Source organism: Aquarana catesbeiana, linkage group LG07 (assembly GCF_042186555.1).
Source record: "Aquarana catesbeiana isolate 2022-GZ linkage group LG07, ASM4218655v1, whole genome shotgun sequence".
In the NCBI taxonomy this organism is placed as follows: domain Eukaryota; kingdom Metazoa; phylum Chordata; class Amphibia; order Anura; family Ranidae; genus Aquarana; species Aquarana catesbeiana.
The window spans coordinates 24,976,742-25,004,186 of record NC_133330.1 but is presented as its reverse complement, the minus strand read 5'-3'; the positions used below and the strand labels follow the sequence as shown (position 1 = coordinate 25,004,186).

Below are 27,445 nucleotides of genomic sequence, written 5' to 3'. Positions count from 1 at the left end.
AGCCAAATTTGAAAGGAAATTCCAATACCTATCATTTAATAGTTAGTTATTATTAGTTAGTTATTATTTCAAATTTTCGTTCTTTCTTATTTTTGGTACTTTTGAATTTTCGGATTTTCAAATTTTCGAATTTAGATGATAACAGATGACCCAAAAAATGAAAAAAAAAAACAAAACAAATGAAACTAAAACGAATACGAACAAATTTTTCGACACATGTCTACTGACAAGAAGCATATTGATAGGAGGAGAGGAAAGGGTGACAGAGAAATGAGCTCATCATTGCACTGCTTCTCCTTTCACTGTCCAGACAAAGGCAGGTGGTGGGGCCAGGATGACCTGGGCTCAGAAGAGGTGGGTTGAATGATGCTGGTCATCAAAAAAAAAAAAAGTTCTGCGGGGGAGATCTCTAGACTGATGGTGAATATTGCAGCAAAAGCTGATTTGATGTTAATCTTTCAATAGTCTACTCATTTGTATCTTGATGTTTTTGGCTAGAGTTTGTATTTAAAGTCCAACTCAAGTTATTTTCTTTTTTCGTTTTTTGGGTTCACACATATGTGGCCGTGGTTTCAGTGCGGCATTCTGGTGTAGACATGTGCAATTCATTTAGTTCCGAATTTGTTTTTTAACGAATTTCCGAATTTTTCAATTTTCGAAATTCCGAATTTCGAATTTCTAATTTCCAAATTTTTCAATTTCCGAATTTCAAATTTCCGAATTTCGAATTTCCAAATTTTGAATTTCTGAATTTCGAATTTCCAAATTTCGAATTTCAAATTTCCGAATTTTTCAATTTCCCAATTTCCGAATTTTGAATTTCCAAATTTCGAATTTCAAATTTCCGAATTTCATATTTCCGAATTTCAAATTTTTGAATTTCCGAATTTCGAATTTCCGAATTTCGAATTTCAGAATTTCTCATTTCAAATTTCCAAATTTCCGAATTTTTCAATTTCCGAATTTCAAATTTCCGAATTTTTCGATTTCCGAATTTTGAATTTCCACTATTCAAATTTCCGAATTTTGAATTTCCGAATTTCCAAATTTTTCAATTTCCGAATTTCAAATTTCCGAATTTCCAAATTTTGAATTTCCGAATTTCCGAATTTTCAAAATTTCGGAAATTCGAAATTGGAACATTCGGAAATTGGAAAATCCGAATTTCCGAAAAAAGCAAAAAAAGAATGAAAAAAACGAACAAATTTTTTGTCAGTGCGCATCTCTAGTCCGGTGAAATTTCTGTTCACCGGTGAGATTCAGGTGCAAATTTTTACCTGAAACCGAACCCAATAACGCACAGGGCCCTTTTTGAAACCGCGGCCGCCCCCCACATGTGTGAACTGGCTGCATTGAAAGCCGTTCATGTTTACATCCTTTGCGAATTGGATGCGGTTAAAAATGCGTCCAATTCGCATATGTGTGAACCGAGCCTTAACGTTTTTTTTTTAAGTCTGTCGGGGAAATTGTCCCTCACTTCCTGTCTCCATACCACGGGGACAAAAATTGGCGCACTGTGTAACCAACATTTCAACCTCTCCTCCCTCTAAATGTGTTTTTGGAGAGATTTAGCATGCAATCTGTTATCCAGTATTCTCCCCTTATTTACGATCAGCCTCTAAGCCCTGATAGACGGCAGTGTTAGGCCCCCAAAACGCGTCGGCCTTTTCTTGTAACTTCCTGTAAAGATTTACTGGACTTCTATTATATCCGTGGAACTTTCATTCTCTCCACACTTCTCGTTCTAAAAAGGCAGTAAGAGGAAATCTTTCCAAAAGGAACAAAGACAACAATGAAAAGTTGACATTTGCTCTGAAGTTGGCCATAGACGGGCAGAATTTTGAACAAAAACTCTTAGAAAATTAAACTTCTAAGAATTTTTTTTCATTTTTCTAATCATTAGTGGGGTCAAATTGATGTTCATTTTCAACCGCATTGACAAGAAAAAACTTTTGAACAATATTCAAATGTTCTGAAAATTTTCTAAGGATTTTTGTACGATTTTTCCAAGACTTCTCGTAATAATTTTTATTAGAAATTCTATCCATCTATGGCCAGCTTAACCCTCTCCAGCTCCATCTAAAACATTTTTTTGGCTGCCATTAGGATTAAGGGTCATACAAAGGCAAAGAGTGACTAAGCAGAGAAATGGCCTCCTTCTTGTCGGTTGGTCAGACCTGATTAGCGGACCTGAAGTTGAGTACACAATCACATGTTACAATCTGATTATACAATCTCTATACAATCTATGTAGTGCGAGGGATTCCTTATGGCTGAACTCCTTTTTCACTCTCAATTTTTTCTTTCCCCTTGAACAATTACAGTGTAAAAACACTTACAAATATTTTACATTGCATACACCTTTTCCTGGTAAAATGTATCCTTCTTAATATCATCACTTCAATGTTTTAGCAATGTGGGGGAGGTTTATAAAAGTGGGGGAGGGGGGTATAATTTTAGAACGGGGCTCTCTCTAGTTTCCAGCCATTCTGGGCTGGCCTTCCTTTTCCTCTAATTGGGTATATATACTGGGGATGGAGCTGTTAGTATGGTGGTCTATGGAATTAGCAGAACCATGGAGTGCTCCAGCAGGTGATGGTAGGTGAGCCATGGATCCTTCTACCCCCTAAGTGGGCCCAGCTCTGGACCTAATACAGTCATTCAGGAGAATAGTTTTGTGGGGGCAGCCTATGACATAGATCACCTGTGGCCACGTACTTTGAAGCCTCTGGCTTAGGCTTCAGCTAAGGCTAAGGCTACAGCTAGGGATATGGACTGCAGCAGGTGACGGTGGGTGAGCCATGGGTCCGTCTACCCCCTAAGTGGGCCCAGCTCAGGACCTAGTCCAGTTATTCAGGAGAATAGTTCTGTGAGGACAGCCTATGACATAGATCACCTGTGGCCATGTACTTTGTACCCTTTGGCTAAGGCTTCAGACTTAGATCACTGGTGGCCATGTATGTTGAAACCTACAGCTAAGTATATGGACTTAGATCCCTGGGGCCATGTACTTTGATACCTACAGCTAAGGCTACGGACTTAGATCACTGGTGGCCATGTACGTTGAAAACCCATGGCTAAAAATAAGGACTTCGATCACTGGTGGGCAGGTACTTTAAAATCTTCGGCTAAGGATATAGACTGAGATCACTGGTGACCATGTATGTTGAAGCCCACAGCTAAGGATACAGACTTAGATCACTTGTGGCCATGTACTTTGAACCCTATAGCTAAAGACATGGACTTAGATCGCTGGTGGCCATGTACTTTGAAACCGAAAGCTAAGGCTATGGACTTAGATCAGTGGTAGCCATGTACTTTGAACCCTATAGCTAAAGACATGGATTTAGATCAGGGGTAGGCATGTACTTTGAACCCTATGGCAAAAGATACAGACTTAAATCACTGGTGGCCATGTACTTTGAACCCAATGGAAGAGATGTTACCGTTGAATGTTCTACCATTATTTGGACCCTGTAATGCCTTTTTTTCTATTCGGTAAAGATAGCAGAAAAGACTGGACATCCCATTAATGGTAGAGCTGGGATGAGTATGGTATTAAAGGCCCATAAACCCTTGTCAGGTTTTGTGAACAGTGAGGGTAGGTTTACTGTGTCCCTTTTATGGTGTCTTCAGGGTGTCATGCAGAGCATGGAGGATTCCGCTGCCACTGATGTCCTGGAGTGTAAGAGAGAGAGTGAGTGACTGTTCTGTGGAAGATTTGGGCATGTCAAGTCTCTGTACAGATACAGGGCAACAGTTGCTGCTCTTTTGGGCCACGAGAATGTTCACAACGCAAGCCCCAGAGATTGCAATATGTCCAGTGATAACTCTTCTGCTTACAAGGAAGAGGTAACCCAACCTCTCATGCTCATGTTGTATGGTAGGCCTCCTGGTGCGGGACCTGGCTTATCAACTTACAAGGAGCCCTATGTCATATGTCCTATGTCATTGCTTCCCTTCAACCACAAAGGGGTGGTAACAAGATCAGTCACCAGTGGTGACCAGTCATCTTATTAGGAATCTGATACTTTGAGGCCTCTCAACTATATATGAGGTCTACATCCATAAACTTAAGCAAGCTTTTGGTAAACATTTCATTAGTACTTAGTTTGTTCTGACCAGAGTTCAAAATTTAAAATGTCCTCGCACTGCCTAGCTGTTGGTAAAAGTGAGTGTACATTCAGATTGTAATGTGTTTGGCCTGCCTTGGATCGGGTTGGAGTTTTTCCTTTTAAAAGATAGATGAAAAGTGTGCCTGTCACACCAGCAATGTATCTAAGCCATTTTCTGGTAGACACCAATGTAAATGAGGTTCTTCATCATTTCCCTCTCAGGCAGTGATATACACGATCAGCCAAAATTGCGGTACAGATGCTAAGCTTCTGGCAGTATGAATGATAATTAGGTCTGTCCACCAAACAGTTCCTGCATGTAAAGGTGACAGACCTGGACAGTGGTGGTGGTGGGAGGTTTACAGTAAAACTAGGAAGTGGAATGAATGGAGATTTGTGGAATAGAAGAGATGTTTGCCGTGCTAACAAGTTGCATAGACATTGGACTTTTCTCTGATAAAATTCAGTAAAATCATCGTTCTATTCTCCAGGTCTTGAAGTTCCTCCATTTTCTTGTTCATGTTCTCTTCATTGTCTTTGAACTTCTGGTCAAGCTCTGATTAACAAAAAGATAATACAACAGATAAGTCAAAATAAAACCCAAGGGACCATTAACTATCTGCAGGGACCCCAGCAGAACCCCCATAGCAGGGGTCTCCAAACTATGGCCTGCTACAAGATTTTATCAGGCATGAAGCTAGGGTTAGTGACATATGCCCTATGTTCCCAGACCGAGGATTAAGGTGAGCAAAGTCTGCCTATGGTCTTTGCTTCAGCTTCATTTTATTTCTTACTTATGTGATTGGCTTACTGATTTTCCCAGAGGTCTGCACTAAGATACAAGTCAAGTTTTAGGCACTCCCCTGCAATAGGGATTTCAGTTTTGGTGAGATATTCACCAAAAGTTAAATACTTCTGAAGGGCTGCAGACTCTGCAGCTTTTCCTATTAGAACCCTGAGAGTGCACCAGGTGATTATAAAGAACCAGGCACTCCCATTCAGAACCAGTCCACAAAGCACATGGTGGAACAAATAGCTATTTCTTTATAGCAACAAGGTAAGGATCTGAAAAAGGGTTTGTTAAAACTCTAGCAATGTACATAGATCACACAGAGGGGATTATTTTTTCTTAACAAAAATGCAGTTACTCTTTAAGAATCTACATGGCTTTGCTGGGGACACCAGAGTGTAACCCAAATTGGAGTGGACTGATGTGCTCTGTAAACTGAAACAGGATAGAATGGTTTTGTAAAAACTAAATATGTCAAATAGACTGGAAAATGATGTCAGGATTGGAATGACAGATAAGAAAGCATATAGCTGGAGACATAGGTGTGCGCAGCCTATTGTATTAGGGTGTGCACCCTTAAGGTCAAACACACATGTGTGTGCAGGTGTCTACATATATATGACCCTGGCACATTGATCTCCCTGCCAGGACAGTGAAAGAGAAGAGCATAAACACTTCTCTTATGGCAGAGCCGATAAGAGGGAGATCTTTCCCCTGTTTCTGCTGCTACACAGAGCGATAACACTAATGTGCACGGGGTGATTAGGGTGTGCCTGGGCACACCCGGCACACCCTGTGCGCACGCCTATGGCTGGAGAGCAAGTAAAGAATATCTTGAGATATGAAGAAACAAGGGTGTGTATCACTTACTATCCAGCTTTTCCTTGGCGTCCGTCGCTTTCTTTAACAAATCCTGAGCCTCCTCTTTTATCTGTTGTACTTTCTGCATGGCTGACCCTGAGGAGGTGTCCACCCCTCCAACCTTGTCTTTCAGGTCTCTGTAGTTCTTCTTGACTTCTTCCATCTCCTGTAAGTAAGAACACCGGACACAAGGATGAGTTTTTTATGGAAATTCTGGGAGTTACCCAAACTGCCGTACTCTGCTCTGTAAGTCCATATTTTTAACTTTCAATTAATATGCCCACAAAGAATATTATTTTGAGTTTTTTAAGACCCTTTTAAACCAATGGGCCCCTTTCCCAAGACAGAAAGTTAGTCTGTGTTGTCCATAGAAGAAAATAAGATATCCAATGAAAATTAGGAGATGAATGAAACTCTAATGCCGCGTACACACGGCCGGACTTCCCGACAGAAAAAGTCAGACGGGAGCTTTCGGTCGGACATTCCGACTGTGTGTATGTCCCATCGGACTTTCTCTGTCGGCATTTCCGACGGACTCAGATATAGAACATGTTCTAAATCTTTCCGTCGGAAATGCCGACGGAGTTTAGCCCGTTGGCAAGTCCGGCCGTGTGTACGCGGCATTACTGGACAACATAGACAGGCCAGACACTATGCTAAATGGAGCCAAGCTAAAGCAAAAACATAAATTCTAGCTGTAAAACGTCCTCATATATCTTATGTTTTGGATGAAATGGTGAACTGGACATCTACTAATTCCTGAACACCAGTTTTGTACCTTGTCAAGCCCGTCTGTGGCCAGCATAGCCTTGGTGGCCTTTTGGTTTGCTTCGTTGGCCATCTGTCTGTTGGAATCCACTTTCTTCATTAAAGCTTCCACCTCCTCGGCCACCTTGGTCAAACGATCCATTATGGAGTTCTCCTTTAACTCCACACCTGTAAGATTTTTCAAGGCCTGAAAAAGATACAACAGTAAAACAGGGCCAGAGCACACATACATATATATTTACAGAGTATGACATTTCAGTAACAGCAGACATAAATGGGGTCTGTCAAAGTACACAAAATATTACAAGTATCCATCTGTTTTCTAAACAGTTGGTAGGAACACTGGTGCTTGGCTCAAGTAACTCTGGAACACTGGTGCTTGGCTCAAGTAACTCTGGAACACTGGTGCTTGGCTCAAGTAACTCTGGAACGCTCCTTGGCTCAAGTAAATCTGGAACACAGGTGCTTGGCTCAAGTAACTCTGGAACACTGGTGCTTGGCTCAAGTAACTCCGGAACACTGGTGCTTGGCTCAAGTAAGTCTGGAACATTGGTGCTTGGCTCAAGTAACTCTGGAACACTGGTGCTTGGCTCAAGTAACTCCGGAACACTGGTGCTTGGCTCAAGTAAGTCTGGAACACTGATGCTTGGCTCCAGTAACTCTGGAACACTGGTGCTTGGCTCAAGTAACATTTTTTTTTCTTAATTTTTCATTGCCTGCATTATATCTTTACATTCAGCTGTTGTTAAGGACGCAGTGGCTGCCCGCTCCTTAACAACCAGCTGTTTGCCGCAGGCTTCCACTACTAATATACTGCTTCATAAAATAACTCATGCATTATTTTAGTAGCATTTTTTTAGTGAATGCCAAAAAACGCTTTGAAAAACGCTGTGCGGTACCTTACTGCATACTCAGATGCGTTGCCTTGGGTTGCTACAACCACCACAACCTTCTTTGCCTAATTAAATGATTTGTGTAGGCATTACCCGAATTTGCCCCCAAATATCCCTCTCTTCAGCATTATTTTTTCCTTTTATCTTGTTCCTGTATCGGGAAACAGCTTTTTATTACTCCCTTTGAGGTCATCACTAGAGTGTAAAATTCTTGGAGCTGTTGGGAGTTCAGGTCTTGCGCTCAGAAATACATCTTTCCCTACATACAGTGTGTGGACAGGCTCTGGGATGTCAAAACAGCAGCATTGTTTTTCTGGTAAAGAAAGTAGTGTATGTATGTATGTATGTATGTAGAGAGGGACAGGGATGGGTCCTGTAGTCCAGCAGGCAGGGCTGACAATCCTGCTTGTGATTTTAGTGCAGAAAAGGCACTGTGTTGTCAGCCCGAATAGGTTAAAGCAGTTGTAACACTAAAAATAAAAAGCTCCTGTTCCTTTAAAGCATGAATAACGGTATAGTGCTGTTGCAGCGTAATTTGTCCCTTTCTATGTTCTAAAATACCTGGTTGATCCTGCCTGTTCCCATGTCCACTATGTGAACTGACCACCGTAATCATGGCTGTTGATCCATGGTACCGTGGTGAGTTTACGTGCCTCCGTCATCCACCAGTCTCTCCCACTCCCCCTCCCTCCCTGCCTGTCAGCTCAGTCTGTGTACTGAGAGCCAATCTCCTCCCCGCCCTCCTCCTGCCGCTATTTCCGCTGCAATACATACCCCCATTACTTGTATCCTCTCTTTTTTATTAAGATCTAAAGTAGAGTGTCCGTTTTTTTTTACATTATAATCCCAAATGCCTCCTTTCACAGCACCGCTATACGGTAACGTGACCTCCCTCTGCTGGTCGGGTGACTTTAGAGGGGAATCACAGCTCCTCCCACTGCTCTCCTTAGATCAGGGAAGGAGAGTGGAGGGGAATCACGTGACCACAGAGCGGTAGTGTGAGAAAATGTATTTCGAATTAGAATTCAAAAAGTAACACACACTGTACTTTAGAGCGTCATAAAACAGAGAGGATACAAGTAATGGGGGTAGGTGACTTAACAACCACTTTAAGTTAGGAGTGTTCTGGTTTTCTGGCAGATCAAGTATTTTTCTGCACCTGTCCAGTTTTAAAGAACATAGGAAAAACATGCATGTATTGCAAAGATAAACGTAATATTTTTTTCTTTTTTCATTTGCCCAGCCTACAGGATGCCAGGGATGGGTCCTGGCATGGGAGATACGTGGCTCATTACTTGGGTTGTGGTCCCTTTAAGGGGGGACGATATGACCACAAATTTGAGATTTCAGGAGTTCCCACCCATGTAGGGCGACAGGGTTCCAGGATAGCCCAGTTGGAGATGAGAGGACTGATTTACGGTGCTCTCAGGTTTGGCAAGTCCTTTTGATTCCGAGTGACTTTGAGTAGGAAAGAGCCTCTAAACCCTGATTACAGGGACTTTTGTCCTGATAGGGTTAACCCGTCGGCGGGAGAGGCCAGAAAAGGAACAGGAAACAACCAGCAGGTGTCTGTGAGTATGAGAAAGACAGGTAGACTGGCTGTGCATGGAAGTCTGAAGCGGCTGGTGACCTGGCCTTGGGACCCTGAGGCAGGCCGGGACGTAACCCTGGTAAGGGACAAGTTTTTCAGGCGGTGAGCCAAAAGTTTGATTTGTACCAAGAGTGTGGACTGTTTTGTTTATTTGATGCTACAAACAAGCTGTTTTTTTTTTTCAACTTTTTAAAACAAAAGACTGCTTACTTTGACCAATATGGTTGGCTGGTGAACCTGGGCTCCCCAATATTACACCAGATACACACTTTAACTGAAGGCCTAAACAATTTCAGCAGAAAGTGACATTGTATAAATGCAACCCACAGTAGTGCGTAGTAAACATGGTGACAAGCTCAGTTGGAAAAAAAATCAATTGAGACATTTTAGTGAGGCAGCGTAAACAGGGGACAGATAAGACAAACCGGACCTATATCTGGAGTAAATGTCCATCGTACGTGAAAGATATGGCCATTATCACAGCTTATAACTTCTCCCCCGGCTCACATTAGCCAACTGGATCCCTTCCCAAGCTGTACAATCTCTGCTCTGATCTGGCAGACTCTAGCAGAGGAAGTAAGTCACCGTAATAGTAGAGGGACACGGGCCAGAGTTGTATGGGAATAATAACAGGAAAGGGAGGAATCCACCATTGTAATACAGAGGCAGCAACTCCTCTGCAATGGTTAACCCATCACTGGTGCACACGACAAATGATGGCTGATCACAAATGGCATATTATTCCCATAAAACCACAGGTGGGCATTCTTCTGAGATATCCTCTTATGCTTTGAAGGGTCACATTAACCCCATCATACTCCATAATATTTGTGGGACGTTGGCCTGCAGTCCACACATAATACTTTGTTCCTTTCCTCTACTACACAAGGGCCTACAGATAATAGATGAATTCTGGATTGTGCATAAACGATCACCTTACAGAGACATGTATTGTATGTTTGCATTGAGCAAATGTGTGGGTTTGTGCTTATAGAGTAGAGTTTCTCAACATTTTTTTCAGTTGCGGCAACCTTTAAAAGAATGCAAAATCTTGCAGCACCGCAGTCTAAATAATATAAATGTTGCTTACGAATGGGAAACCTGAGCCTGGAGTGATGAACACAACCACCTTGGTGATATCAACTCCACATCAAAGGCTGCCCATCACATCAGTGTCCCCCATCATGGCAGAGGCCCCCATCACGTCAGAAGCCCCCCTTCACATCAGAGGTCCCCCCTCATGTTAGAGGCCACTATCATGTCAGAAGCCCCCCTTCACATCAGAGGTCCCCATCACTTCACAGGTCCCCCTTTCATGTCGGAGGCCCCATCACATCAGAAGTCCCCTTCACATTAGAGGTCTCCATCATGTCAGAGGTCCTCCCTTCATGTTAGAAGCCCCCATCACGTCAGAAGCCCCCCTTCACATCATAGGTCTCCAACACATCAGAGGTCTCCCCTTCATGTTTGAGGCCTTAATCATGGCAGAAGCCCCCATTCACATCAGAGATATCCATCATGTCAGAGGTCCCCCCTTAATGTCAGAGGCCCCCATCAGGACAGAAGCCCATCTTCACATCAGAGGCCCCCCTCTTCAAGTTGGAGGCCCCCTCTTCAAGTTAGAGGCCCCCATCAGAGGTCCCTATCACTTCAGAGGTCCCACCTTCATGTCAGAGGCTCCATCACATCAGAAGTCCCCCTTCACATCAGAGGTCCTCATCACGTCATTGGTCCCTGTTCACATCAAGTTCTTCCATCACATCAGAGGTCCTCCCTTCATGTTAGAGGCCCCCTTCATGTCAGAGTTCCCCCCTTCACATCAGCATTCTCCCATCACATCAAAGGCCTCCGATATATATCAGAGCCCCCCTCCATCAAATATTTAGAGTCCCCCCATCATAGAGTCCTCTCATCCATCTATGATCCTGGAGAAACTGGGTCTTGTCCTCGGGTACTCTGGAGAAACCCAAACGGCACCCTGGTTGAGAAACACCTATATAGAATGTGAAGGAAGTGCAGCAGATGGTGGCTTTCTATGGCCAATACAATGGTGACTAGCTGAGAAAATGTATCCTGGTCAACCAAATGTTCCCTGAATCAGGCAGAGAAGGTCATTGTCACCAGGAATGAAGTGAGGGAAAAGCTTGTCACCAGAACTGCAATAGAGGGAAAATCTTCCATTGGGGACACCTGTTCTAGAGGGCATTCCTTCAGTTTGGAGGAACTTCCTCATTACTTTGTGTCCAAAAAAATATTCTTTAGAGCCCATATTCCATAGTCTGCTCAGCCTGGGGTGAGATACAGACTGGGCTTGTGTAGGGGATGTGTTCCAGAAACAGGCTGCGACTGGGAGGGGGTGTGTGCCAGAAGCAGGCTGTGATTGTTCGGGGGTGTGGTGACTGAATAAACTACCCAACCCAGGCATGCTGTGTGTCTGCACAGTGTCCTTTGCCTCTGAATGGCCAGCCAAAGGATGAAAACTGACCACGTTATTCTGGATTTACATCCACACATTCGATCTCTCGCTATCGCAACATGTCACTTGATGAAGGAGAATACTCTCACTAAAATAACATTGGATACCGTGCACGATGCTGCCTTTAAAGCACTCTCTTCCCCCCCCCCTCTAACCTCTCATCAGATAAAGGACATCAAGTCGCCCAACCCACTGATGACCTCCGTGATCTATGCCCAACATTATAGATCTTCCACCGTTCACTACCAAGCTTACCAGGACCAACATCCTCACCGTCATGGATACTCTGCCTTTACAGATGGGATCGCTGTATACTCATATTGCTTACCACCTCGCCTCCTATCCCGGAACACTGTCTCTGACATGATCCTAACTGAACTACAGTATTACTAACCATACTAACAATTTTCAATCTGGGTAACGTATGACAAGATGTGTTCTACAGATCTGTTCCATATTGCACTGTTTAATATAATGTACACAATGATAGGAAAATGTGCCCCCACTAGGGCTAGCACTAGGTATCCCAGTACGCCCCACACAATTACATTACAAGTAGGCCACATGCACTCCACTTATGCAGAAATAGGAGACCACTTCTGTTTGGTCTACGTTTGAACACAAGTCTTATGACTGAAGATAGATATCTATCCCTTCTCTCCACTAACCGCTCCAAATACCCGAACCTAACATCTTACTTTATGTGTAGACCACCCTAACACATCACCTCAGGGGAACCTGTCGATGTTGACACATTGATGAGGGACTTGGCTACTATGGATGCCAGCTTTACTACCTCTCTTCCCCTGTTTTGACTTTAGCTTGATACACTTCTATATTAGTTACCACATGCGACCACAGCTCATTCCCTTGAACAATTTGCGGGCTATATATATTCCGCATGAACATGGAGGCGGTGCAACCCTGAGGGTGAAATTAACTCACTTAACGCTCATATTCTCAGATCAGCTGGAAATTTTTTCCCTCCCCCTCCCACCATTAACCATTAATGGGTTTAAAACTCCTTCCTTAAAAAGCTGATAGGGAATCCTTAATCTCCTGTCCCCACACATAAGGTATTGGCTATAAACAATTGACTATTATCCACTCTTCTATACCACGTATGTCGCTTGGGCATATATCACATATCACATACGTCACATAGGCTGGTGGGGGAGGGGGGTGGTGAAGAGAAGATAGATGTGCTGCATTGCTTATGCAATATACGGTGCTCAACTCCTTTTTGGAGTCTTTGAAATATACAGATTATTTGTGACAAACAACTCCGACTACATCAACTTGAGGAATGTACGGTATAAGTTTTGAATTGTGTTATATGCTGTTTCACTTTTGCATTTTTTCGTTTTCCAGAACTACACTTTTCCTTCACTCCAATACTCACGAAGCCTGGTTCACATTATACTATTCCCGTAAACATATTCACTTACTAGATCTAACTTACGCACACTACTACTGATGCACACACACTAAATACGTGACCCCCTCCACTCCCATGTGCAATAATTGACGCACTTGAATTCAACCCCGTCTTCACACTCCACTACCCTCTCTCATTTTCTGGTGAATTTCGTGCTTCTCATATAATCTCCTGTTAATCCCTCTCATGTCTAACCTCCCATTGCGCCATCTCCTCCTATACCTCATATTTGCCAACCTCCACTCATATGCTATTACGACTGGTAACGGTGGGCCAGCTCATTCGAGACTCTATCCTCTCTGCTCAGTTCTACCCGACCCCCACACGGTGCAGTGGAACAGTCTGGTTCATAATTCCGGGCTGATTCCCCTGACGTTACACCGTACCCTATCTTCCTCTCCTAACAGAGGAAGATACCTAAATACACCCCACCCTTTCTTCCCCATCCTTTTACATCCCGAACAGACACCAACTTTACACACGTTTTCTATACCCTACTTTATTTTACCAGTTACAACTGAGATCCTTTTTAGCTCCAAGGATGGTGGACGCTCCTACACGCGACACAAAGAATGCTACTAGAACAACCCACGTTTCACAGGTAAAGCTATGCTCCATAAACATGCGTGGGCTTAATGTGCCTGAAAAAAGATCGCAACTGCTACACACCTTAAGACAAAACAAAACACAGATTGCCTTCATACAAGAAACGCATTTCCGTTCAGACAACATTCAGAAACTACACAATATACACTACCCTACGGTATATCATGCCACTAACGATGACTCTAAATCAAAAGGGGTGGCTATATTAATAGCAAAAAACTGTCCTCTTCAAATTTCAGAAGTTAAACGAGATGTTAAAGGTAGATTTATTTTTCTCAAAGGGACTCTTCACAACAAACCCATAACGTTAGCAAACCTATACGTTCCTAATACGAAGCAAGTTCTATTCTTTCGCGAAACCCTACAACTACTGACTGAATTTTATTCCGGCATTCTTGTTGTGGGTGGAGACTTTAACGTAGCACTCTCTCCAACACAAGATACATCCACAGGCGCATCCTCTATGCCTTACAGAGCTCTTCGGGCCATTAAAAAACACCTTAGAGATCTGACCCTTCACGACGCATGGCGAACACTTAACCCGACTGAGAGAGACTTCACGTTTTACTCTGCACCTCACAATAAATACACAAGAATTGACCATTTTTTCATATCCCAATCAGACTTATCTCTCCTTTCAAAGGCATCCATCAATCCTATGGTGTTATCGGACCATAGCCCCATATCCATCACTCTAGATATACCGGCAACCAGATCCCACAAAATGATTTGGCGCCTAGATAATTCCATCTTGACAGACATAGACACCACTGCCAAACTTAACACACGACTCAAACATTATTTTTCGGAAAACACCTCAAAGGACTTAAAACAATCCAGCATATGGGCAGCGCACAAATGCGTAATACGTGGAGAAATCATATCCCTGACTGCACACAGACGTAAACTCAAGCGCGATCGCATTACCACTTTATCTGAAAAAATCCTCATGCTGGAACAAGCTCACAAGCTCTCATTAGCCACAAAATCCCTTGTTGAACTGATCAAAGCTAGAGAAGAACTCCTAGAAGAACTCGGTAGATCCTTAAAACGCAAATATGTCTTAACACAAAAACTATTCTATGAATTTGGCAACAAATCCGGAAAAATGCTTGCCAGAGCATTACAATCCCGAAAAGCAATGAATACCATACACGCTATCAAAAACTCGTCTGGCACTTCTCTTGTCTCTTCCGCAGCTATTGCCGACCAATTTGTCCAATATTTTACTGCTCTTTACAACTTACCTTCCTCCACCGAACTGGGCAATGCTCCTGAAAGACAAGCGACAATCTCAGACTTTCTGAATAATTTTTGCCCATCTTCTATTTCGTCTGAGGATGCAGCAAATCTTTCTACTCCCATTACAACAGACGAAATTATATCAGTGTTGAAACAAATTAAAACAGGTAAAAGCCCTGGCCCTGACGGCCTGACCGTGAGTTACTATAAAACTTTCCAGGACATTCTTACCCCTCAACTAGCTAAGATTTTCAATGACCTCTCCTCGTCCCCTTCAGTAAATACGGATCTATTAGAAGCTCACATCACGCTCATTCCCAAACCAGGTAAAGATGAAACTTTAGTGACTAATTATAGACCCATTTCCCTTATCAATGTTGACATGAAACTCTATGCCAAAATTCTTGCCAACCGAATGCTCCCTTTATTCCCCAAACTGATCTCATTAGATCAAGTTGGCTTTATCCCTGGGAGAGAAGCAAGGGATAATACCATAAAAGCAATCAACATTCACCATTGGCTCTCCACTTCACCCAACCAGGGTTTTTTTCTGTCCCTTGACGCGGAAAAGGCGTTCGACAGGGTGGCATGGGATTACATGATAGCAGTTCTACAGGCAATGGGATTCCCAACACACTTCACTCAATTAATTATGGCTCTATATACGTCCCCCACAGCCAGAATAAGGGTTAATGGCCACCTGTCGAACGCCTTCCCAGTGTCGAATGGAACCCGGCAAGGTTGCCCCTTATCCCCTCTTCTTTTTGTTCTTTCCTTAGAACCTTTCCTACACAAACTTAAAGTCAACCCGGATATCATGGGCATTGATATTAGACAAACACACTACAAACTAGCAGCATATGCTGACGACATACTTCTTTTTCTTTCCAACCCGTTAATCACCATTCCAAACCTATTACAAGATTTCACCTTCTTCCGCAAATTATCCAACTTGAAAATAAACTTTACGAAATCCAAAGCACTAAACATCTCCCTCCCGTCACAGATAGTTTCTCAATGCCAAACTAACTTTCCATTCAAATGGGAGTCACACGCCCTTACGTATCTTGGCATTCAAATACCATCTAAACTTACTGAACTATACGAAAGAAACTACTCTCCCATTCTTCGAACTATACAGAAGGACCTTACGAAATGGTCCTCAGCTCAATTTTCCTGGTTTGGGAGAATTTCCATCTTAAAAATGAACATCCTACCACGAATACTTTATATCTTACAAACAATACCGATCAAACTTCCTTCAAATTTTTTTTACAATCTATAAAAGAATATGCAGGAACTTTATATGGGCCCATAAACCTCCAAGACTCAGTTGGAGCAGGATGGTCCTCCCCAAGCTTAAAGGTGGACTAGGCTTACCTGATATTCATAAATATTACAATGCTTGTCATATCACCAGACTAATAGACTGGCACATACATTCCCACTCTAAAGGTTGGATCAAAATTGAAGATTCCTGTGCCCAAACTCCCCTTTCCCACTCGCCATGGATTGACACCAAAGCGACCCCTAAAGAACACTTATCGCATCCACTAACAGGACCTACATTGAACTGCTTCAGGAACACTTGTTCTTCTCTTAAAATGACTCTATATCCAGGGCCATTGACCCCCCTAACTGGCAACCCTACCTTTCCTCCTGGCCTTCCAGAAAATAACCCGAGTTTGGTCTCCAAGATATCTACATTGAGAGCTCATCACCTTTTTTATAATGGGTCAATTATCACGTACACCGATATACCCGCTAAACTCCAGACTGGAAACATTCCCTTCTTCACGTACTTACAAATCAGACACTATCTCAACAGTTCCAACCCCATCTCTCAATGGTGCAGAGATCTGACTCCCCTTGAAGCACTATGCTCTGACACAAATCCTCAACACCACTTAATCTCAACTGTGTACTCCTTGCTTTTCGGTGAAACTAACCTCACATCTACCGCAGTTAACCAGAAATGGGAAAGAGAGCTCAACTTGGACTTATCTATGGAAGACTGGGAAAATATCTATTCTCATATCCATAGAGGCTCTGTTAATGTCTCAGCACAAGAAACCAATTACAAATTATACCAATTACAAATTATACCCCTGATCGCATTCATATGTTTCATGCAACTGTTTCTCCTTTGTGCTGGAGATGTAACTCTGAAGTGGGCTCTCTTCTCCATATATGGTGGGATTGTACACTCATACAGCCATTCTGGGAAAAGGTACACAACATGATCACTCAAATCACTACTTATACTCTAGACTTTACTCCAGCCCAATATTTACTACACCACACTTCACTTCATCAATCCACTTATAGGAAATCTTTAATGCTTCACCTCATAAATGCGGCCAAACAATGTATTCCGTTACGATGGAGGGACACTAACCCTCCCACCTTATCAGATTGGCTACAACGTGTGGAAAAAATAGCAGTCATGGAAGACTTAATACATCAAGCAAAAGATAACCCCACGAAATACAGTCATACCTGGGCTTGTTGGACACACTTTCGTAATTCGATTGAATTTCGCACACTACTTACTGAACCACAAACCGGAACATCCTTGGCGCCACGTTGATCCTCATAACAGGTGCTAGTCGGGGACCGAAGTAGGAGCGTCCGCCATCCACCCCCACCCGCACTCCCACCCCCACCCTTGTGCTCACATACCCACCCGAGTTGGTTTCCACCCCATCATATTAATTATATACAAAGTAGAGCATACTTAATCCAACATCTCTCCCCCTATCCTATATACGCCCCATACCTTCTGATACCAAATACACCACATACACTATAAGTCCTCTAAGAAACAATAATCCACGTAGAAGAACTTTTTCACTTTTTCACTACCACCATATATTTGGTCTTTCTGACCCTCCCCCCCAGTACAGTGTGCTCCCGTTGGGGTACTGGGATGGGGAGAGATATGGTTGAAGGTCTTTATCCCATACCCCTCTTTTGAATTCCACGCCACCATCACGACATGAGATGTTTTAGATTTCAATTGCTGACCCCAATGTTTCTAGAGTGGCTAACAACTGTCTTAGGTGACTGGACACCTCAAATATTTACATATTTACTTATAAATGTTTTAAATGTCTTAATGGTTTGCATATTGACGCTTTCACACACCCAAATGTTATTTCACATTCAACATTATTATATGTATCACTACATCTGCTTGTTTAATGTTCGAAACCTGCAACTTGACGATGTATCTCTGTACACCTTGGAGAAATACCATTAACTGTTTTGTACATTTTATCTTTCATCAATAAAAATTTATGAAACAAAAAAAAAAAAAAAAAAAAAAAAAAAAAAAGAAAACTGACCACGTAACACAGATCAGCTTCTGTGCTTTGTGTGGTCAGTTTAGAACAAAGAAAAAAGGTGACTGGCAGGAGCAACCAGATGCTTCAGATAGAATAAATATATGAAAATGATAGAGACTATGTTTTATAATAGACATGTGCAATTAGTTTCATTCCAAATACGTTTTGACGAAATTTGATAAATTTGTTAACTCGGAAATATTCGAATTAATAAAAACCTGTTTAGTGAATTTTTTACAAAAATTGGAAAATACGGAAATTCAAAAATCCAAAAATTCTAAAATAAGAAGAAAAATCTGAAAATTCAAAAAAAAAAAATTAAAGTCTAAAAATAAAAATGAAAACCTGAAAATTAGAAAACCCGAAAATTCAAAAGAACGAAAATCCAAAAATAAGAATGTAAATCCAAAAATTAGAAAACCCGAAAAATTCCAAAATCTGAAATAAAAACTAACTAATAATAACTATTATTAATAATTTTTAGGTATTGGAATTTCCTTTCAAATTTGTCTGCGAACGGAACGAATACGAATTTATCCGAAGTTACGAATTAACCCGAAAGAATGAATGCCGCATCTAAACGAAAGGAACGTAATTAATAATATTAAATAATAATAAAAATGTTGTTATTATTATTTATTATTATTAATTCGTTATGTTCCTTTCGTTTAGATGCGGCATTCGTTATTTCGGAAAATTCGTAACTTTGCACTTGGGTGGAATAACCTTTGGTTTTTTGTTTTTTCTTTCTTTTCTTTTTTGCACACCAGTTTATAACTTTATTGTTGGTTTATATGTATGCAATGGTCAATATTAGTATTTGACTTACATGTCGCTGTTTGCTCTGTAGCATAGCGACTTTCTAAATCACTCACAATTAACTTTGATGGTGTTTTTTATTTATTTTTTATTTATTTGTTTATCTACTTATGATAATCACGTAGTAATATAGATTTAAATATCTAATGCAAGCGCACAATTTTTTCTTTGTATGTAATTCGTAACTTCAGATACATTTTTTATTTGTTACGTTCACTAACAGTCAAATTTGAAAGGAAATTCCAATACCTATAATTTATTAGTTATTATTAGCTAGTTAGTTAGTTATTATTTCTGATTTTCACATTTTTGGTTTTTCTTTCTTGTTTTCAAATTTTCTTTCTTTTTTTCGAATTTTCGAATTTTCGGATTTTTTAATTTCCGAATTTGAATTTTGATATTCCAAATTTCCGAATTAATTTAAAATAATGAATTTCGATCATAATGAATGACCCAAAAAAAGAAAACAAACCCCAAAAAACAAATAAAACGAAAATAAAAATTAACACATTTTTTGGCAGTGCACATGTCTATTTTATAACATACACATCTGGAACCACATGCATAGAAAATATATATATATTTTTAGGGTAACATACACATTAAAGTGTTACTAAACCCAGGACCCTGAATTCACTATATCTGGTCTCCCACAGTGCACAGAACATGGAAATGCAATTATTTTTAGTAAATATAAAACTGCTAAATACCTTTTTCTCATCAGCAGTATATAGCAGTCTTGTGACTTCTATCAGTGTCTGTTTAAAGCCTGTAGGAGGAGTTTTCATTCTCCTCTGACTGTCTTATGAAGCTGCACAACCCCTGATCCTCTGTCTGGGCAGTGCTGATTGGCCCTGTGCTGATCACATGCACCCCCCAAGAAAGAAAAAAAAAAACTCTCTAGCAATACACACCAAACTGAGCATGTGCAGAGTGCCTCCTCGGGCTCATTTCTATCAGGAGATAGATTGGGGACTGTGGAAGAAGGGGAGGATCAGAGAAGACAGGATCAAACAGCCTTTTTACACAATGCAGAGGATTAACCCTTTAGGTTCCACAGTGAGTATAACAAGCGGACCTTCTACCTTTTGCACATTTGTAATATTTCCTGAATTAAATAAGAAATGGTAACAATCTATGTGGTTGGTAATCCTCCTAACACTGGTCAGGGGTCCTTACATTGTCCACGGTGTTCTTCAACCTGTTGATCCTCTGTTCGGTGGCATTCAGCGCCTTCTCTGCGACCTTGGCTTTGTTCCCGGCCTCCTCCAGCAGAGATTTGGTTTCGGCAATGTTTCCGCTCACCCCGTCAGCTCTCTCTCTGCATGAAAAGGGGAATAAGGACATTTTTTATTGGAATTGCTTTTATTTTAAAGCCTAATTGGTATTCACCATGAGCAGGGGAACTACGGATCTCGACATGACATTCGGAAAGTACCAAACAATTCATGAATATGGTTTAAATATGGTTTATGGTTTAAATATGGATATAGTTTAAAGGCGGGGCACTGACGAGGTCAAAAAATATAGATAATTGACCAAAATTAATGTGTATGTCCATGTAAACTGTTTTCAGCTTTGATAGAGTTGGGAAATATTAGAACCCCTATTGGGTTTTAATGCTATCTAGGGGTACATTACATAGATTTCCCCCCACTTTCTGTCTAGGTGACAACCGTTTTACGAGATAGGAAGTGAGGGTAATTGCTCCAACAGTAATATATAGATATATATAGATATATCTATATATATCTATGTATATATAATATAATAATTAATATAATAATTTGCCCAGAGATACTTTAAAGCATACCTATAGGCAACACTTAGTAAGGGAGGGTTATAACGCTTGTCAGTTTTTTATGTTGCCTTCTGTGTGTTATATATAGGTATATCTATATAGATACACAGATATATATATATATATAGAGAGAGAGAGAGATATCTCTATAGAGATATATATATATCTATATATATATCTCTATAGAGATATATATAGATGTATATCTATATATTTTTAAATATATAGATATATATCTATACATATCTATATAGCTCTACGAGCAGGACCCTCCTGTACCCTTTGTATTGAACTGTACTGTAATTGTGTTTTCCCCCCTTTACATTGTAAAGCGCTGCGTAAACGGTTGGCGCTATATAAATTGTGTATAATAATAATAATAATAATATATATAGAGATATATCTCTCTCTCTATATATATAAATATATATCTATATAGATATATATTTCTCTCTCTCTCTATCTCTATATCTATCTATCTATCTATCTATCTATCTATCTATCTATCTATCTATCTAGATAGATCTATATATATATATATATATATATATATATATATATATATATATATATATATATATATATATCTCTATATATATTATTATTATACACGATTTATATAGCGCCAACCTTTTTTTATTGCCGGCAATTCTTGTTTTTACATGCAGCTGTCAGCGGGTAACCCCGCTGACAGCTGATGACTCATCGGTTGCTAAGGATGCAGCGGCCGGCTTCCTGGCCCGCTCCTTAACCGCTTGCCGACCAGCCGCCGCAGTTGTAGTATTACGGCAACATGGCTCGGCTGCGCGAATCACCGTCATGTTACGTCGCTTCTATTTGTGCCCACTAAGGGCACGCGCCTGCTGCTCGCCCCCGGAACCGATGCGAGAGCCCGGCAGGCATCGCGATGCCCACCGGGCTCCCGCAATCGCTTGTGACACGGCGAGAACCGGGATCTCTGTGTTTAAACACAGAGATCCCAGTTCTCTGAGGGGAGAAGAGACTGATCGTGTGTTCATACAAAGTATGAACACCGATCTATCTCTTCCCCTAGCTTCATCCCATCCCATCCCATCCCCGCTTCAGTTAGAACACACTAGGGAACACAGTTAACCCCTTGAGCGCCTCCTAGTGTTAACCCCATTCCCTGCCAGTGTCATTTTTACAGTAATCAATGCATTTTTATAGCACTGATTGCTGTATAAATGACAATGGTCCCAAAAATGTGTCAAAATTGTCTGATGTGTCTGCCATAATGTCGCAGTCCCGATAAAAATCGCAGATCGCCGCCATTACTAGTAAAAAAAAAAAAATAATAATAAAAATGCTATAAATCTATCCCCTATTTTGTAGACACTATAACTTTTGCGCAAACCACTTAATATACGCTTATTGCAATTTTTATTACCAAAAAAATGTAGAAGAATACATATCGGCCTAAACTGAGAAAAAATTACCTTTTGTAAAAAAAAAAAATGGGCATATTTATTATAGCAAAAAGTACAAAATATTGTGTTTTTTTCAAAATTTTCGCTCTTTTCTTGTTTACAGCGCAAAAAATAAAAACCGCAGAAGAGATCAAATACAACCAAAGGAAAGCTGTATTTGAGGGAAAATATGGACGTCAATTTTGTTTGGGTACAGCGCTGCACGACTGCGCAATTGTCAGGTAAAGCGACACAGTGCCGAATCGCAGAACCCATGAACTCAAAAATGTATCAAAAACCTGGGTTTAAAAACACAAAACGGGCCAGAAAAACACATCAACCGCAGCCACATAGATGTGAACCTAGGGTTAAGGTTTTGTTGTTTTTTCACAAGATTCTTACAACTTTCACCCAAGATTCACACACTTTTCCAATTGGATTTGGTTGAAAGAAAATGTGTTGTTCCTGGCCCTCGGTAAAAGTTGGGTGAATCGTGTATGTTAGCATGGATCCAGACAGGACTTTTCTGTTCTGGAATTGTGATGACCAAAATGAGAATTTGCAAGCAAGCTGCGTGAGCGGCTCCCATCATCATCACATATTTTCCTAACTACAAGAGCTCCGTGACATCTGTAAAATAATAACCAGGTTTCGCTTATTACAGCCCAGAGGTTTTGTGTGGACACATCTGGAATTTACACACAAAAGCTTTCCATCCGTCTATCCATGTATTTTATGGTTAACCCATCTGCAAAAATAATGAACACATCCTCTGCTAAAAGGCTTTAGACAAACTTTCCAAACATCGATTAGTGACCACAGACTTGACCTTTCTACAGCTGGGCCAATTCCTGCAAAAATTTTGTAGCCATTTTCTTGGCCAGCCAATTATTTGGAAGATCAGTTCAAAGGGAGAAAGTGGCTCTTCTGAATGCAATAGTCTCCAGATATAAAGGTAACCGGGCAAAAGAAAGTGCCTCAACATTAGTATCTTGATTATCTCACCTGGCCTCCACAGCTTTTTGCAGGAGCAGTTTGGCAGCGTTTACGCTCTCCGATGTAACATTAAGGATCATGTCCACCTCGCTGAGGTTACCAATGCTGTCTGTGATCTGTTTGATGAGAGCAGCGATATCTCCAGGACTGGCCGGGAGTGAGATGTTCAGCACCTGCCTTGCTACCAGTTCAATGCTCTCTGGGTCAGCTCCTTCCTCTGTGGACAGGACAAACAATCAGATTCAATATCACAATTTTCCAATATGATTGTTGGAGGCCCATTGGTTAGTCATGTGTGCCATATAAGAAGGGGAGGGGAAAGGAAGGGAAGGGAAATGGAATGGGAAAGGGAAAGGAAGGCAAGACAAAGCAGGGCAAGGCAAACACAATACAAACACAAGACTGGCATTACCAGTTAGGAAATCTTTAATCTTCCTAATGAAAGCTCTGAGTTTTTCGGTAGAGTCTTCAATTTTCCGCTTGGTGTCTTTGGCTTTGTTCAAGGTGGATTCACTTTTCTCTTTGGCTTCTTGGGCAATGTTTTGGACTTCCTGGATCTACAAATGGTTTTTACAATTCAAAGAGCATTACTTGAGAATGCAATAATTTATTTTTACAAATTTCTAGCTTGAAACTCAGAATTTGTGTGAGTAAAAGGATATAAAATAGGATGTAATTACAAGGGGTGAAGAAGACAACTGGTCGGGGGGGCCTTAAGACTCCTTCACCATATTTACCAACTGAGACGTCCTTACAAAATAAGCATTGTATATCTTATCTATCTTTGTACCTCTTTTTCCCTCAAGAAGGAAAGACTTGAAAAGGTCGATCAGGATTAAATAAATGTGAAATTTTACTAAATTTTATTAAAAAATGTATATTGTTTGGGCTCCCTCCTTCCAGGGCATGGTACGCCTACCTTCTCAGAGATGTCATTCAGCTGGGTGGCCATGTTTTCCAGGTCCGTTTTGACATTCTGGGCAGAGGCGAGGGCCTTTGCTGAGATTGGCAGAGCTCCATTACAGTTCTCTCCACCACATTTCCTCTTGCCCTGGTCATCCTTGCAGTTGGCTCCACCACATGGAGCCTGGTCACAAGGCTTGTCCCCCGGTGCTCCACAAATCTTAGAAAAGAGAAAACGCACAATGAGTCACAATGACTTTTCTAGAGCACTGATTATGTGAATCCTGTTAGGTCCGGCATTTGTCAGGAGAATAGCCATTTAAAAGAACGAAACCAAGACATTCACCAAAATAAGGCAACTTGGCCTCAGAAAGCATCTGTTTTGTCTGTTTACACACTGCACTTGAGCTATCAGGTCTAATTGGTATAAAATGACACAAGGATCAAAGTGCTAAATGCAAAGTGCTACATCCAATAAGAATCCTTCATGGACAAATCAGGCTTCAATAGTCCTCCATAACATGGGGTGTTTTTATCCATGTCCCATGCGGGGCAGTGTTCCGGGCCATGCACCCACACCTGCATGGAGGGCACATTGGGAGCAGTGGCTGTGTCCGTACAGCTGCGGCGTCTCAATGACAGCAATGCGACTGCCGGCACAGGGATGCACGGAACATGGTTCTTGTTCTTGTGCTGTTTATTTCGTAAGGTCGAATAAGTCAAAGAGTTGAGCTGGCTCAAATGTTGGCTGATTCCTGTGAATCGGCTGACATTCGACCAGTGGACGGCCCTTCCAACACCAACCGACTTGACGAATTTGGACTGAAAAACCGAAGGAGCTGGGTGAAAAAATTCTTCCAAACAATGACTGCATCCAATCAGCTGCAGTAACCGTTTGCCTATAAGCTTCCACAATGGAAGCCAAACCCTGACAGTACTCCACAGCAGCCAATCAGAATATTAACTCTTATCTGCTTGGCTGCTTTTGGATAGGGCACTTTAGTCATGATGTGTGCCATCGCCACAGGTTTGCCAATAATGACTTCTATTTGGGTTTGAATTACAGGAGTAGCTCTAGGGTGGGTGCTTTGATTAACCACTTTTTGCTCCGGAAGATTTGCCCCCCCTTCATGACCAGGTAAATTTTTGTGATACGGCATTGCATTACTTTAATTGACAATTGCGCGGTCGCGCAACGCTGTACCTTAATAAAATTTATGTAATTTTTTTTCCCACAAATCGAGCTTTCTTTTGGTGGTATTTGATCATTGTATTTTTTATTTTTTGCGCTATAAACAAAAAAAGACCGCGGATTTTGAAAAAAAAAAAAAAAAAAAAACAATATTGTTTACTTTCTGCTTTAAAACATATCCAATAAAAAAAAATTGAAAATCAAATTTCTTTATAAATTTAGACCAATATGTATTCTGCTCCATATATTTTTGGTTAAAAAAAAAAATCCCAATAAGCGTATATTGCTTGGTTTACGCGAACGTTGCGCCCCCTACCTGGAAGTGCAGAATCACGAATACATAAAACTGCTGTAGGGCGGTTAGCAAGCAGTTAATGCTGAAAAACGTAGTTGGTTGTAGTTCATATTGTAAATTATCCCATACACACTTGTGTCTCTTTTGTTGGTTATAAACTGATGATGAGCTGCTTGCCACATTTACTTTCTCAGTGCTGGTGTGCCCACACGAGAGGTCTTCAGCTGCCCTCAAAATGTCCTTTACAGGTCACGATACCTTTCTTGATGGTGTGTTTTTTTTTTTTGTGGGTGGGGTGGCAGAAAACAACCCCCCCCCCGCCCGCTCTAGGTCAGCACTTACCCCATAGCCCCATAGATTGCAGGCGGGCAGCGTTCCAGCGGCGACTCCTGTGTCTTCTTTTCCTCTCCATCATGGTGGCTTCCGCTATGCGTTTCCTCACTCCTCCTAGGCGTCCAATAGGATCGCCTGTCCTTTCCTTTCAGCCAACTGGGTGACGGATCTCAAGACCCGCTTCCTGATTGGCCGGGAGGAGGATCAGTGTGGCAATAGGGAGTATTCAGTCGCTATTGTCACACAACTGGGTGGGCTCGGAGGGCAGTGCTCTGTGTCCCCGAGCCCACACTTTTTTGAAGCCTATTAGAGCCTCTGGCTCTAATCACGTTCTTCAAACAAAAAAAAAAACACCCCCCCAACTGGAATCCATGGTTCGGCGCCCTGAATGTAGATCTGGACGCCCGTGCGTACCTAATGGTCGCTGCTCGGTTGGCTGTGCGGCCTTCAGGTAAACTCTGCTCTCATGTCAGTCCATGCCGTATATGTCATAAGTGAACACTCCCAAGGATTAGAGTAGAACCCACACTTGAATATGTTAAATGTTTTATTCACCTGCAATAGGGAGGTCTCATCTACAGCAAAATGTTTTTGTTAATTTTGAATTGATTTGCTGCTCACATCTTTTCTCTTTATGGCACTTGGTTTTTGTATTAATTATTTATTTATCAAGCAGCATTAGAGAGATGAAGTGCCTAAAAGCCAATAAAAGTCTTAGACCCTTTTCATATCTTTATAGTCCTGTACCCCCATTTGTTATAATTTGTGACTGATTTTTGCTTGAAATGCTTTAAAATGTAAAAATTTAAAAATGCTTCTTCCTGCCCTCTCCGGTGCTGTACTGACAGAGCTGAGTGACAGCCACACCCTCAGCACCAGTGTTTTCATACAGACTTGTATTGCAGAGGAAAAGAGGAGGCATGTTCTGTGTACTGAGTGTACTGGGGCTAAAGCCAGCCATAGATGGATCAAAATTCAGCTGGTTCAGCAAGAACTCAAAGAATTTCGATCCATCTATGGGCAGGCTGGTTGTACTGAAGTCGATCTATTGCTCGACTTTAGTACAACCAGCCTGTCAGGTTTTTTCCTGTGATTAGTGGCTATAGCTGGTAATCATTGTATTCTGATGCCAGGGAAACCTCCCGCTGTTAGAATACAATAGAGCAGCGGGAGGGATTTTCCCCTTCAACACTTAATGTGTTTGAAGGAAAGAAAGCCCTACTGACACCATCCACTTTCCTACTGACACCATCCACTGCTCTACTGACACCATCCACTGTCCTACTGACAGCATCCACTGTCCTACTGACACCATCCACTGTCCTACTGACACCATCCTCTGTCCTACTGACACCATCCTCTGTCCTACTGACACCATCCACTGTCCTACCGACACCATCCACTGTCCTACTGACACCATCCACTGCTCTACTGACACCATCCTCTGTCCTACTGACACCGTCCACTGTCCTACTGACTGATACCGTCCTACTGACTGACATTGTCCTATTGACATCGTCCACTGTTCTGCGAAGACGAAACGTGTCGGGTA

At 41.5% G+C, this 27,445-nt stretch overlaps 1 protein-coding gene across 1 annotated transcript in view; it reads right to left on the bottom strand.

The window, feature by feature from the left end:
- Nucleotides 1-42: 42 nt before the first annotated feature.
- The window catches only part of LOC141102796 (laminin subunit beta-1-like), a gene marked incomplete in the record, with an annotated part of 183,860 nt that continues 156,457 nt past the window's right edge, over nucleotides 43-27,445 (bottom strand). The window contains 7 exon segments of the mRNA XM_073591808.1: nucleotides 43-4,671; nucleotides 5,776-5,932; nucleotides 6,545-6,721; nucleotides 20,126-20,267; nucleotides 23,180-23,387; nucleotides 23,583-23,727; nucleotides 24,090-24,293. Coding sequence (XP_073447909.1) covers nucleotides 4,538-4,671; nucleotides 5,776-5,932; nucleotides 6,545-6,721; nucleotides 20,126-20,267; nucleotides 23,180-23,387; nucleotides 23,583-23,727; nucleotides 24,090-24,293 — 1,167 coding nt within the window.